The 14,662-nt window shown below is 44.1% G+C and overlaps 1 protein-coding gene across 2 annotated transcripts in view; it reads left to right on the top strand.

Annotated features, from left to right (window-relative positions):
• Window positions 1-224: 224 nt before the first annotated feature.
• Window positions 225-14,662, top strand: part of CUL4A (cullin 4A) — a 44,200-nt gene continuing 29,762 nt past the window's right edge. The window contains exons 1-5 of one of the 2 annotated variants that reach the window (XR_008462332.1): window positions 225-456; window positions 1,181-1,296; window positions 7,059-7,163; window positions 10,516-10,584; window positions 12,327-12,400. Coding sequence is in view for 1 of the 2 variants with exons in the window: in XM_054162855.1 (XP_054018830.1) it covers window positions 291-456; window positions 1,181-1,296; window positions 7,059-7,163; window positions 10,516-10,584; window positions 12,327-12,400 (530 nt within the window). In the remaining variant the exon portion in view is untranslated. The remainder of the gene's footprint in view (window positions 457-1,180; window positions 1,297-7,058; window positions 7,164-10,515; window positions 10,585-12,326; window positions 12,401-14,662) is intronic. The other variant, XM_054162855.1, reaches the window with a different exon arrangement.

Here is a 14,662-nt window from a genome sequence, read left to right as displayed (position 1 = left end):
CCTGCATGCCTGAGTGCCGGGGGCGGCCCAGACGCAGACCTGCACCCAGGCTGGGCGGCGCAGACAGCAAACCGGCCGCCGAGGCGCCCCAGCGACGGAGGAGGCGGGTGGCTACCGGTGCCTGCCGGGCCGGCCGCACTTGGCAGCTGATCCGCGGGCACGGCCGAGAGGCCGGCCCGGTGGGGGAGGGCGGCGGCAGAGGAGGAGGGGAGCGGAGGCGGAGACCAGCCGGCCGCAGCTCAGCCCAGCCCAGCGCCTTGCCCCGGCCTGACACGGCACCCGGGGCGGAGATGGCGGACGAGCCCCAGAAGAAACCGCACTTGTCGGCCCTGGTGGGGCACACCAACGGGCTAACGAAGCCTGCCTCGCTGGCCGCCGCCACCCGCGCCGGGGGAGGAGGAGGAGGGGGAGGTGCGACCGCCTCCTCCAAGAAACTCGTGATCAAGAACTTCAGAGGTGGGTACGGGCCAGGCCCTCCGTCCCGGCAGATGCGCTCTGCCCACCGCTTGGCCTCGTCCCAACCTTTGTTTACCGCGGGCCTGGCCGCTCTCCGCCCCTTCCCAGCGGCAGTAGGGCAGGCAGCGACAGGGCCGGGCCGGCGGCAGAGGGGGCCCCGCCGCTGTCATCCGCCCTGTCGCCTTATCTGGGTGAGCGGAGGCTGCTGCCGGGCTGATAACCTTCCCATTGCCATCACCATCCCGGTTTTAAGGGCTTACGGGGACACGCGTGGGGCTCGGTGCGTGGGTGCAGCGGGAGGAGCAGCGCAGCGACGACTTGCGCCCTACAGGAAGCAGGCAGAAAGCCACCTTAGTGTCAAAACTAATTAAAGCAAGGCGAGGGTTACCTTGCTAAAAGTAACACGGGCGTAAACACTCAAACGACCCTGCGGCTGGAGCGGCCCTGAAGCCGCCGGGATCGAGGTGCAGGAGCTGTCCTGGCCGGGCAGGGTCCGCGCTCCGTCCCTGGGCGCCCCGTTGTGTGCGGAGCAGGCTGGCTGTGGGGTCAAATGCCCTGTGCAAAGGTTTCGTCGCCTTGGATGGAGTTAGTGACCCTCTCCTTTTGCCAAACTTAAACGGTGAAACACAGCATGGCTTGGCAGAACTTAATGCACCATGGTGAGGAGGATTGGTAGCGACTGCCGTTGGGCGGATAGTTTTCAACTACCTGTCTTCCTTCACAGAAAGACCCAAATTACCAGATAATTACACTCAGGACACCTGGCAAAAACTTCATGAAGCGGTGGGAGCCATACAGAATAGCATTTCCATTAAATACAACCTCGAAGAGCTCTACCAGGTGAGGCACTTAGGGTTTTTATTAGCTGTTTTGGTACTTTCACAGAGCTACACATTTAACATATATGCATTTTGATTTGCTGAACGCTGATTATATTTTCTGAACTGTTCTCCCAATACTCCATTTCTAGTCAGTTTACAGTTTTACATATCAGCAACTTGGAGAGTTACCAGGATCTGGGCCTATGAAAAAGCAGTTTATGTTGGGAGACATGGAACGACATGCCTGGGCAGGGCTGAGTCTTAGATTCTTCAATACAGTGCCTACTGAAGGTACTGAAAATGGAATATAGGTCTCACTGAGTTAAGCAGAAACATTTTATGATTATTTATTTCTCTTGTGCTTGCTGTGATCTTTTATGAATAATAATGTTGAAATATTTGTTGTTATTAGATAATAACAGATTTCAGCATCAGTACCCTTCAGGGACCTAAAAAAAGCATCTTGACTGAGCAGACAATAAACTGTCAGTGTACCTGTGTTTCAGATTACTGTCACATTTTCATAACAACCAGGATCTTAATTGAAATGGTGAAAAGCATTTCTGGAACACCTGGATTGTGGAGGGTCAAAGAGAAATCCTCATGAGCCATTTCTTTCTACCACCTCCATTTTTATACTGTTTAGTTCTGTATTCAGTGTGAGTGCTTTGAGGTATTCAACTGAAGTACTAATTTTTTACAGTGGTCATGGTATAAAAGTTACTGATGTGCTAAGTTGTGTTACCTAGCTTAAGTTAAAAATTTTCTGTAGGGGCAGATGTTTGATCTGTAGATCACTGCCAGATCAGCACTTAACAAGTTACTATGCTCACCTAGAATTTTTCAGTTCAGGTTAAGTTTGTCGTTGTCTGCAAAGTGCAGACTGAGGGAGGAGAAAGCCAGCAGTCTATATTGGGTCCATGCATAAGAAAATCAGGATGGATTGGAGAGCTGACTGTGCTCTGTGATTAGTTAGCATATATAATACATGAATCTGTAATGGATGATTATGTAAATGCATATTAATTTAGTATAATTTCTTTAAATAGATGACTGATATATTCATCTCAGTACTTGCAGGTTTAGAGTTTGAATTACATAAAACATTCTATAGTTTTAAACTCAGCATTTGAAAAATCCTGCTTTCTCACACCTAGCTAAAAAAACACCAACAAACCCACAGATGCTTGGAGCATTACCTAACTTGTTTTCAGAGGCTCAGAAATGGGATTGTAGTAATATGGCTCTGAAATCACCAGGGTACAGACTTGAGCTCTGGCAGAAGAGGAGGAGGAGAGGGATTTCAGATAAGCTATGAAGGGAGAGCTGTACTTCTTCCTTTCTCAGTTTGCTTATTTGAAAAGCTGCACAAGGGCAGACCAATAATCTGCAAGGCAACAGTGCAAATCAGCAAGATTTTTGCAGAGTGAGTGGGGGTGGTCAGTGTGCCTGTGCATAGATAGGTACTTACTCTTCTGCCAAAGGAATAAAAGATGAAGTTCAGCGTCTGTTGGAAACCTGATCTGTACTTACAGATGGCTTTAACTGCCTGTTGGTGAGTACCAAGTCGTCCACAGGGGAAAACTTCTCTGTGTGCATAATTCCTTACTATCAGGGCTTGCTTTGTATTTATCTGGCGTTATGGGAGGAAGTGAGAGGCCTGCTGGAGTTCAGTGTGGTGAGGAGGCTGCTGTACCCGCTTGTCTTTGAACTTTCTGATTTATTTATTTAATTTGGCACAGTGGCTGAGGCAGAACGAAAGAACAATGACAAGGCTTTGTGGGAAGCCCAAAGGATACTCCTTTCCAGGCATTAGAGGCAGTCTGGGCTCATGCATGAAGGCGCTTGGCAGAGACGCAGTCAGTGAGCAATGGAAGGGTGGCAGCCAATTTTTTCTGTGACTGAAATAGAAATGATGTCTGGGGTTGGAGGTAGATTGCACAGATTTTCATAGAAATAGCTTATACTTGATGGGATAGAGAAAGTGGGGCATTGCAAAAAACTGCCAAGTGAAGAGTGAGTGATAAAATTAATGGAAAAAGAAAATTCCCTCTGCAGCAAGGTCCCAAATAACTTGAATTGGGGCAGCACTGCCCTTCTGGAGGATGTAGAGTGGGACAGTGTAGTAGTGAAGGAAAAAAAAGTTGAGAGTCCTGACCAGACTCTTACTTGGTTGAATAGATAGATAGGAAGGGCTATGTCTTAAGAAATAAAATGAACTATCTGCAAAATGGTTGTGCCAATATGATTTGTAATGTCATTTTACTTACCTGGCTTAAGACCAAATGAAGACTGTAACATAGACTGTTTGATATTTTCATTTTATTTGTTTGCTTCCTCAATATTGTATCAAAATCAAGGAAGCCATAGTTGATGTGCACTTAAATAAAATCACATGAAGGTAGTTTAGAATTTACTTCATGGGAGATCTCTCAGAAGGAGATTCACTTTGTGTCTTTGAATCTAAAGAGGAAATAGTACAAGAATAATACAATTATTTGCATGCTGAGTGTTTAAATGGAAGACTCAGTTCAAGCTGTTAAGAGGTTGATTTGAAATAGAACTTTTGCTAGATTTGTCTTAAGTGAAGAGCCTGGAAGTGTTGTCTTTCTCATATCCTGATAGTTGTGATCATGGAATCATAGAATTGTTAGAGTTGGAAGGGACCTCAAGGATCATCTAGAATAGAATTAACCAGGGTAGAAGAGACCTTTGAGGTCATCAAGACCAACCTATCATCCAACACTATCTGATCAACTAAACCATGGCAGCAAGTGCCTTATCCAGTCCCCTCTTAAACACCTCCAGTAAGGGTGACTCCACCTCCCTGGGCAGCACATTCCAATGGCCAATCACTCTTTCTATGAAGAACTTCTTCCTAACATCCAGCCTAAACCACCCCTGATGCAGCTTTTGACTGTCCTCTTGTTCTGATGCTGGTCAACCAGGAGAAGAGACCAGCCCCCACCTGGCTACAACCTCCCTTCAGGTAGCTGTAGACATCAAGAAGGTCTCCTCTGAGCCTTCTCTTCTCCAGGCTAAGCAACCCCAGCTCCCTCAGCCTCTCCTCACAGGGCTTGTGCTCCAAACCCCTCTTCAGCTTTGTTGCCCTTCTATGAACACATTCCAGCAACTCAACATCTTTCCTAAACTGAGGAGCCCAGAACTGGACACAGGACTCAAGGTGTGGCCTAAGCAGTGCTGAGTACAGGGGCAGAATGACTTCCCTGTTCCTGCTGGCCATATTGTTCCTGGTACAGGCCAGGATGCCATTGACCTTCTTGGCCACCTGGGCACACTGCTGGCTCATGTTCATCTTACTATTGACCAGTACCCCCAGGTCCCTCTCCACCTGACTGCTCTCCAGCCACTCTGCCCCCAGCCTGTAGCTCTGCATGGGGTTGTTGTGGCCAATGTGTAGAACCCGGCACTTGGATGTGTTAAATCTCATGCCACTGGACTCTGCCCATCTGTTCAGCCTGTCAAGGCTCTGCAGAGCTCTCCTACCCTCTTAACAGATCAACACCTGCCCCCAGCTTGGTGTTGTCTGCAAACTTACTGATGATGGACTCAATGCCCTCATCCAGATCATCAATAAAGGTATTAAAGAGCATGGGGCCCAGCACTGATCCCTGGGGGCCACCACTAGTGACTGGCTGCCAGCTGGATGTGGCATCATTCACCATCACTCTCTAGGACTGGCCCTCCAACCCCCCTGCCATGGGCAGGGACACCTCACACTACATCAGGTTGCCCAGAGCCGCATCCAGCCTGGCCTTAAAAACCTCCAGGGATGGGGCTTCTCCCACCTCCCTGGGCAACCTGTTCCATTGTCTCAGCACTCTCATGCTGAAGAACTTCTTCCTAATATCCAATCTGAATCTATCCATTTCTAGTTTTCTTCCAATCCCCCTGGTCCTATCACTACCTGACACAGTAAGAAGTCCCTCACCAGCTTTCTTGTAGGCCACCTCAAGATACCAGAAGGCCACAGTTAGGTCTCCTCGGAGCCTTCTCTTCACCAGAGTGAATAGCCCCAATTCCCTCAGTTGTTCCTCATAGGAGAGGTACTCCAGCCCTCTAATCATCCTCGTGATCCTTCTCTGGGCATGTTCCAGCACCTCCTGATCCTTCCTGTAATAGGGGCTGATCATTGCTGCAGCTTTTTACCAAACTAGTTGTGTGCAAGATGAATGAAAGTCAAATGAAATTTCTTTATAAAGGCAGCAAAAACTCTGAATGAAACAAAAGGTGAAGGAGGAAATTACTGGGTATCATCCCCTCCCCTTCAAAATAAAAAGCTGGAACAGCTAGTAGAGGTTGCACCGATAGAATACAGCTGCAGTTTGAGATACACTTTAAGCCAGCACTGTTGCTCAAAGAAGCAGCTGTGCTTTCTCGCTCACCTTTCTCAGCCTACGCACTTACTAGCCCATGTGTTTGGGTGATCTCAAACTGAAACAATGAGGAACATTTACTAATGATTTGACAAATTGTTACATGCTGGTATTAGGCACCATAGCATTTCATACTATAAAGAAATAAGACACACCAAAAATAAAAGCTGACATTTGGGGAAAACCAAGTAAAGACTAGGCACTGGGAAAATACTGACACCTTATCAGAGTTCATTGGTGTTATCAGAAAACTGTCAGCCAAATCTGACACTATAAATGCTCTGAAGGGAAGGCAAATACTTCTGAGTTAGTTTTAGTTGCCTAGGTGAAAGACTGCTTTAAATCTTAGCTAGTGTTCTTTGAAGTATCACCTCAGCATAAAGGCGCTTGAGAGGCAAAGTTACAGGAAAAGACAACTGGGTTTTTCTTTCTGAAAATCATGTCCAGCTCATTTGGAAGCACTGAATGTGCCAAAATACTTACTGCAAACTTCATAGTTCTCATAGAACATTTGGCTGTCTTCATTGTGATTCATTTCAGATGCTAAGGTCTATTAATAAAATAATTTATTGAAATATAGCACACAAGTTAGTGTGCTTGCAGCAAAGTCTAAATATAGGCAGTAGTATCAAGCAAGGATACATTTTCTCTTTGGCATTCTCATTGAGTTTCTTGTGAGGCATAAAATGTGAGTGTAAGACAACACAATTACTGAATAGCTGAACAGCAGCAGTATTCTAGAGATGGCAAGAGCTGTCTCAGAATGGTCTAGGTCAGCTGCATAACGACAATGTATTGACTGCAAGGGTTGTTTTAGGGCAGAATAGGTCGTAGCTGTGGATAAATACTCAACTAAATCCCATGAGATCTCAATCCAAGTCATTATTTAATGGTTAAAGTGGGGGGGGGGTGTGATGATGTTTGTTTGTTTGTTTGTTTTTAAATTATTATGTTCCACTCAGTTTACCTTAGAATGAAATATTTAGAAAGGAATAAGCTAGTAACAGGAAAGGTGCTGTATTCATTTACTGTTTAGAGACAGTGTTTGAAGTGTCTGCCTTAAAGTTATTAAGAAATAAAAATATGTGCTATGATTGCATTTCCCCCCTCAAAAGTGTGTGCCTTTGTGTGCTGGAGGATGCACAGAATGGACCTACAGGAAGAGTTCATCTGCTGAGCAGTATTTGGGGAGGATCTGAAACTGTAGTACTTTATAGCAGCACATCTGAAATACAACCTAGATGGCGATGGTGGACCTTGTTTGTACACTAAATAACTGTACAAGAAAGGACCAAAATAAAAAGGGAATCACAAAGTCTTAATCTTTATTTTGTTGTTAGCCTTGATTACACAGGCCTTATTCATAATTCTTGTTTTATTTTAGGCTGTGGAAAATCTCTGTTCTTACAAAGTCTCTGCTACACTGTACAAACAACTGCGACAAGTTTGTGAAGATCATGTGAAAGCACAAATCCTTCAATTTAGAGAATATCCTTTTCTCATTTGTAGAAATGGTTTGAATGGTTAGTTTAACTACTTTTTAAAACAGCATTTTGTAAAGTTATTCCAGTAACTGCCAATGTGCTAAAGAGATTTGTTGACCACTTAATGTATTTTCAAATCAGACACAAGCAACTTTAGCCATCTGGGTGAGTAACTTTTGTGTAGTGCTAAGTAGCATACTAATAACAATTTATTTACTATTTTAGTAGGAATGCAAATTTTACTCCTAATCTGGAGAATTTGCATAGCACTGTGAGATTTAACAGCAGATCTGCATTTTTATGACAAGTAGTGGAGATTATTAGAATAGAATAGAATAAACTGGGTTGGAAGAGACCTTCGAGATCATTGTGTCCAACCTATCATCCAACACTACCCAATCAACTAAACCATGGAACCAAGCATCCTGTCAAGCCTCGCCCTGAACACCCCCAGCGACGGCAACCCCACCACCTCCTCGGGCAGCCCATTCCAGTGGACAATCACTCTCTCTGTGTAAAACTTCCTCCTAACCTCCAGCCTAAACCTCCCCTGACGCAGCCTGAGACTGTGCCCTCTTGATCTGGTACTGGTTGCCTGGGAGAAGAGACCAACCTCTGCCTGACTACAACCCCCCTTCAGGTAGTTGTAGAGAGCAATAAGGTCACCCCTGAGTCTCCTCCTCTCCAGACTAAGCAACCCCAGCTCCCTCAGTCTCTCCTCATAGGGCTTGTGCTCCAAGCCCCTCACCAACCTTGTTGCCCTTTTCTGGACACGCTCCAGCAAGTCAACCTCCTTCCTAAACTGAGGGGCCCAGAACTGGACACAGGACTCGAGGTGCAGCCTAACCAGTGCAGTGTACAGGGGCAGAATGACCTCCCTGCTCCTGCTGGCCACACTGTTTCTGATGCAGGCCAGGATGCCATTGGCCCTCCTGGTTGTCTGGGCACACTGCAGGCTCATGTTCAGCCTACCATCAACCAGCACCCCCAGGTCCCTCTCCACCTGACTGCTCTCCAGCCACTCTGACCCCAGCTTGTAGCTCTGCATGGGGTTGTTGTGGCCAATGTGCAGAACCCGGCACTTGGATGTGTTAAATCTCATGCTGTTACAGTAGCAGTAGTTTCAAAAAAATCACTGCAGCAATTTTGAACAATGGTGTCTTCTGCAAAAGAATTCTCCACATGAAGTATGCTTGATTGACCAGTAATAACTACTGGTCAGCAGCAGTGTGCCATGGAGGCATTCAACAAGCCCTTCTAGCTATTTAAACATGTATCTTGGGAGGTTCTTGGGAGAGCTCTAAGTTCAGGAGATGACTTGGGCATCTCAGGATACATAGAAACCTGACATTTTGTAGTAAATTTCCCCATTGTTTCTTGAAGTTGTGCTGGTGAACTTTCATCCTGGCTGAACTGGTCACAGAAGTGCCTGTAGACCTCCTCTGGACACCTGGGTACAGCCAGCCCTATTTTCTGAATCCCACTATGCTTTACATGCTGAGACCATGCTTTATGTGTTATTTGTGTTTTGTATAATAGTCTGGGGGTTGAACTTGCTCAGGTAGAAGGATAAATAGAGCCTATGCCTACCTGGCTGTCTCTGCATTCCTGGAGAGTGCCTTAGCAAGCAGATGGGAAACTGCCAAACTGAACAGATACTACAGTACCTTGGGTGCTAGCAGTGTTTCCCAAGTCTCTGTATGTATTTTATTAGCAGAAAATACTAGAAAATAGAAAGAAGCAAGGGACTGAGGCACAGCAAGAACGTTCTTTCCAGGTGAGTGCCTCAAATGTGCCGGATTGTGACTGAGTTTCTCAATTCACTGCATCTCCCTTACAGGTACCTACATTCATAAAAAATAATTTCTGGCCCCTCCCTTAACTGTCCAAATCCCAACATGATTTGGGATTTATTTTTGAGACCTGGTTAAGTAGTCTGGCTTCTACATAGCATATAAAAAACATAAGTAAATAGATCAACACTGTGAATTCACCTCTTTTATGGCAGCTGATTTTTTTCATTACATTGACTTGGAGGAATTAAAAATGCATTTAAGTAAGAATGACTTTGAACAGTACAGTAGTTTCTTAAACTGAGAAGTGAATCTTGCAGTCTGCTTTAAAGCAGTGCACAGTCAACCATTTTGGCATCCCTGCCTTTTAAGACTTTCAGACTTTCCTTGTAGGCCATGTGGTCTCAGCCCTTCACAAGCCTTCTTGCCTTTTTCTGGACATGCTCCAGCACCTCAATATCCTTCCTATAGTGAAGGTCCCAGAACACAATACTCAATGTGTGGCCTCACGAGTGTCTAGTATAGGGGGACAATCACCTCCCTGTTCCTGATGGCTACAGTGTTTCTAATATAAGTCAGGATGCCATTGGCTTTCTTGGCCATGCTGCTGATTCACGTTCAGCTCACTATCAACCAATACCCCCAGGTTCCTAAGCTGCTGCTTTCCAACTGCACATCCCAAAGTCTGTAATTTGCCATGGGGTTGTTGTGACCCAAGTGCAGGACCTGGCACTTGGCCGTGTTGAACTTCCTACAATTAGTCTTGGCCCATTGGTCTAACCCGTCTTGATCCTGCTGTAAAGTTTCCCTACCCTCTAGCTTATCAACACACCCACCCAGCTTGGTGTCATCTGAAAATTGACTTCTCCTTGCCCTGGCAGAGCTGGTGGTTTGGAGAGTTCAGAATTTTATATTTTAGAGATATTTTATATCCCAAGGGCATGGGGCCAGATTAATCAGATTTGGTCAGAGAGAGTTGGGGAGGACACTGTTCAGGAGAGGAAGGTGAAGCCATATTTGGATTTACTCCTGACACATGAGAATGCTGTTATTCATAGCTAACAGTTGGATCTGTTGTGTAATGAAGAAAACAGTATAGTTACTTAGACCTGGAGATGTGTATGAAAAGAGTGGTATTTGGATTTGATGAGGATTATTTAGAATTGTAACTGCTTTTAAGAGATTAGGGTCATTCCTGTTGTGCACAGTGTGAACTCATTATCCAAATAAACCTTTCTGTCCCTCTCACCTCAGTTGGTGACAAGGTTGGTTTTTGACACCGGTGGGATTTGTTGTTTGAATCTTCATCAAAGTTACACAGTGCAGCCACTAGATGGTATTTCTGAAGAGCAGTGTTATTCCTTGAAAATACAGGAGGCCTTTTGGAGAAATGCCAGCCCCTCTGCTTTGCCCAAGCTCTGCAATTAACGATTTATCCCTGGGCAGTCACAGTGACATCAGAATATCCATGGAGCAGCTTTGCTTAATGGGTGACAAAGATCATCTCCAGAATCTGGCCTCAAAATACACCGTCAAGCTAGTTTTCCTTAATAGGTGCTCTACAGATTCCCTGGATAGTCTTTTATTTTTAAAGAAGATAAATAAATGTTGGCAAGATCATTGCAGACAAATGGTGAGTTGAATGCTTGTTCTAAATACATATACTCGGGATGTGAAATCTGGGCAAAAGGTTTTGAGTTGGAACTGTGTTGCACCTCCTCCAAATTGCAGCATTGCTTTTTGCTTTCCCCTTTGCTATCCAGAGGTGGTCTTGAAAACTTATGTTGTGTTACTCTGACTTTCATAGGTTTCATATGAAGTCTGATATCACTCAGAAATATACTGACACCTGTTTTCTGTGGATGGAAAGAAAAACTAATCAGACTATGCTGAAATTGTTTGCTGGTTGTAATTTTAAGTGATTGGAGAATCCATAATCTTTACTTCTAGATAGCTCAAAGAGCTAGGTTAATTTATGACAGTCCTGACTAGGGCCAAGAAACAGGAATATTAGAGAAGTGAAGTTCTCTCTTTCTGCCCTTCTTGTCCTCCGCAATGTTACAGAAAAAAAATCCTCTTCATGTGAATTGTCCATTTAAGAATGCATCATTATAATTCCAAACCAGCAGTTTACAACAAGTTTTTATTGCACTGTTGTTTAGTTTTGGCCACAGGTGCCCCAAATGATTGAATATCTATTTTCTTTCCTCAAATCCACCCTCTCCATGATTTTTTATCTGAAATAAAAATGGAAAGAGTAATTGAAACTATTCAAAAATTCAGCAGTGATGAAAATAGAGTTGAAGTTTATTCTCTTGAGAATTTAATTAAACTGGGCCTGTGTTTTTATACAAAGGCTTTTACTATGAACTCTGTTAATTTCAGTTACTTTGGAGCATTCTCTGGTTGTGGTTTTTGTTTTTTAGCTCCTCAGAGCAACAACCTGTAACAAGTGGTTGCCCTGTCCTGAGTTAGCACTTGTGGTATTTTAAGGAAAAAAAACCCAAACCCAGCTTTGCTGCTGTGTTACTTTAATATGCCTGGCCAGAAACTGTGTCAGCTTGAGAACTGCTTCAGAAGCAGTGAAATCTTTTAGGGGAGTAGTAAGTAGATAGCTGAGGGTAGAAATTCCTGTAGATGGCCTGGGGGTGAATTGGTTACTGACAATCTGAGTTATGCTATTGCTGAACTGAAAACTAGGCTGTCTTTTCATGAGCAAAGTTTAAAATTGATTTGGAATGTGAGGAGTAATAGCCTAAACCCTTACTTCTTTCTCCCCCTTTTTAAATAAAGTAATAATAAAAAAAGATAATATGTTTGTATCCCAGCTTTCCCCCATTAGAATCAATGTATCTCTATTTTCCTGTTAATTTTGGCAGCTAACTTCTGTTACGAAAAAAATCTGTTGCACATCCTATTACTGTCTCTGCTTTTAGTCTTTTTTTAAAAGACTGAGAACCACAGCAGCATGTTATTTCAGGGTGCTTACTGAATGTCTTGATTGTATTGCTTGAATGTGTTATGTATCTCAGTGGCAATAAAGCTATTTAGTTAATAGTTAGGAATTGGAAACATGTTTTGAATGTACGTTGGATCTACAGCTTAGTAATAGTGTTAACATCAATAAATTATACACCAGTGGCAGTAAAGCTATTTAGCTAAGAATTGGAAAAGTATTTTGGATGTATAGCTTAGTAGAAGTGTTAGCATCAATAAATTATATACCAGTGGCTTTACAAGTCACTGTAAAAGTTAAAAACACATGTCAGTAGTTAAGGTGTATGTCTATGTGGTGTAGTCTTTCAGGAGTTGATATCCAATTTAAAATACCATGCAGTGCCCAAGAGGAAAACATTCTCTTTTATGTGTTTTCAGATCATGATCAGAAGCATTTTCTTATTTTTGGATCGTACATATGTACTTCAGAATTCAATGCTTCCTTCTATATGGTAGGTATCCATGGAAGTATTCTTGCAATCTTTGGGGTTTTAACATGCTGTTACTGTGTTTGCGAAGCTTGAAAGTAAAATTTTCACGTCGAATAAATTTTTCGAATCCGTGTAGTAGGGCTTTAAAAAGTTGGTGTTAATTCATGAAAATGCATAGGTCAACATAATGCATGTGCAATTTTCTTTCTTCCCCAGGGATATTAATTGTCAAGTGAGGGTAAACAAAGAGAAAGGTCTGTGAACATATGCCTAACAGTCAAGGCTATATACTTCTGTAGTTGTCACAGCCTGGATGAGGATGGGTGTGCCCAGCAGTGTGCCCAGGTGGCCAAGAGGGCCAATGGCATCCTGGCCTGTATTAGGAATAGTGTGGCCAGCAGGAGCAGGGAGGTCATTGTGCCCCTGTACTCTGCATTGGTTAGGCCACACCTTGAGTACTGTGTCCAGTTCTGGGCCCCTCAGTTTAAGAAGGACATTGAGATACTTGAACGTGTCCAGAGAAGGGCAGCAAGGCTGGTGAGAGGCCTTGAGCACAAGCCCTGGGAGGAGAGGCTGAGGGAGCTGGGATTGCTTAGCCTGGAGAAGAGAAGGATCAGGGGTGACCTCATTGCCCTCTACAACTACCTGAAAGGTGGTTGTAGCCAGGAAGGGGTTGGTCTCTTCTCCCAGGCAACCAGCACCAGAACAAGGGGACACAGTCTCAAGCTGTGCCAGGGGAGGTTTAGACTCAAGGTGAGGAAAAAGTTCTTCACTGAGCGAGTCATTCGTCATTGGAATGTGCTGCCCAGGGAGGTGGTGGAGTCACCGTCCCTGGAGGTGTTCAAGGGGAGATTGGACGTGGTACTTGGTGCCATGGTCTAGTCATGAGGTCTGTTGGGACAGGTTGGACTTGATGATCCCTGGGGTCTCTTCCAACCTTGGTTATACTGTGATACTGTGATCTTTGTGCTGGCCCAACTTTATTTCAAGTGCTCCTAATTTTGACAAAATTCACCACTGTTGAGCAAGTCACACACACTGACAAGGTGCAGATTGGTTTTCCAGCATTGGACTCTTGACAGTAAAGACCTGTGGCTTGGAGTGTTGAGATGCTTCTGCTGTACTTTCGGCACACCATGGTCACATCTTTGGGCATTCTGTTTTTAAGCATCTCTCCTGAGGGGAATTTTGTGTCATTGTTCAAGCAAACAAACCCAGGCTTTGTTCAAAATTTTTGGTATCATTACTCTATCTAAAGCAAAAAAAAAAACAACTAGGTAGGTAAAGTACTGAAGTAAAAGTATGGCTTTTTTTTTCCCCTTCCTGGCTGGCTTCTGTGCTCTCAGGAGTTCCTCAGGCTGTTTGAAGAACCTGGCATCCTTCTTTCACTCCTGGCTTGTCCTGTGGGTGTCTTTCTTCCCAGTGTTTGCAGTAGTTTTCTTCCAACTTGTTGTGTTAGCCTTCCTTTTATTAAACGTTTCTTAAGAGGTCTGTTCATACTTTGTGTCTCCTTATCCCCATGCTGGGAAAATACCCTTTATTGAAATCCTGATGCATAGAAGAGGTTGAAGGTAACAAGTTTTATCTAAGATTCCTCTGTTTCCCTTGGCAAAGACAATGTTTTATAATTAGCTGCATCATAGCAGAGAGGCACCATTCCTCTTTCTCTTTAAATGAAACAAGAATCTGATACAGGTGATCGTAAGGTCCTAAACATAAAGAGAATTCATACTTTTGAGCAAACTTACAAATTACATATAGATTGACTGATCCAGGGGATCTTATGTTAAGGTATTGTGGTGGGTTGAGAGAGGGCCTAGCTCTCCCTCCCCCACAGAGAAAGAAACCACGGCTAGACCCAGTCGGAGAAAGCAGACTATATTTACAAGCATATATAGGAAGCAGATTCTATGTAACACAACAAATACAGGTATTTTACAATATATAGAGAAATATACAGCAAATAACACAATCAGAAACCAGACCCCCAGCAGAGGGGGCTTCCCCCTGTGCCCCCTTCACCCCCCTACCTCCCTTCTCCCCCAAAGAGGTAGAAAAAGAGAGAAAGGGTGGTTAGCAGGGCAGAAAAAAAAGGAAGGCCTGGTACAGGAGTTAGTTCTTATCTCTTGGCCAAAAGCCCAGAAGCAGTCCAGCTGAAAGGGAGAGCAGAGAAAGGAAAACTGAAAGAAAGTTCCAGCTGCCCTACAATTTAAAGTTGCATTTTGTCCATCCACCAATGAAATTCGTTTAGAATATCAGAATGTTTTTGTTCTAGTACCGAAA

Source organism: Dryobates pubescens, chromosome 7 (genome assembly GCF_014839835.1).
Source record: "Dryobates pubescens isolate bDryPub1 chromosome 7, bDryPub1.pri, whole genome shotgun sequence".
Classification (NCBI taxonomy): Eukaryota; Metazoa; Chordata; class Aves; order Piciformes; family Picidae; genus Dryobates; species Dryobates pubescens.
Note: the sequence above shows the minus strand (reverse complement) of the source record. Positions and strands in the feature narration are given on the sequence as shown.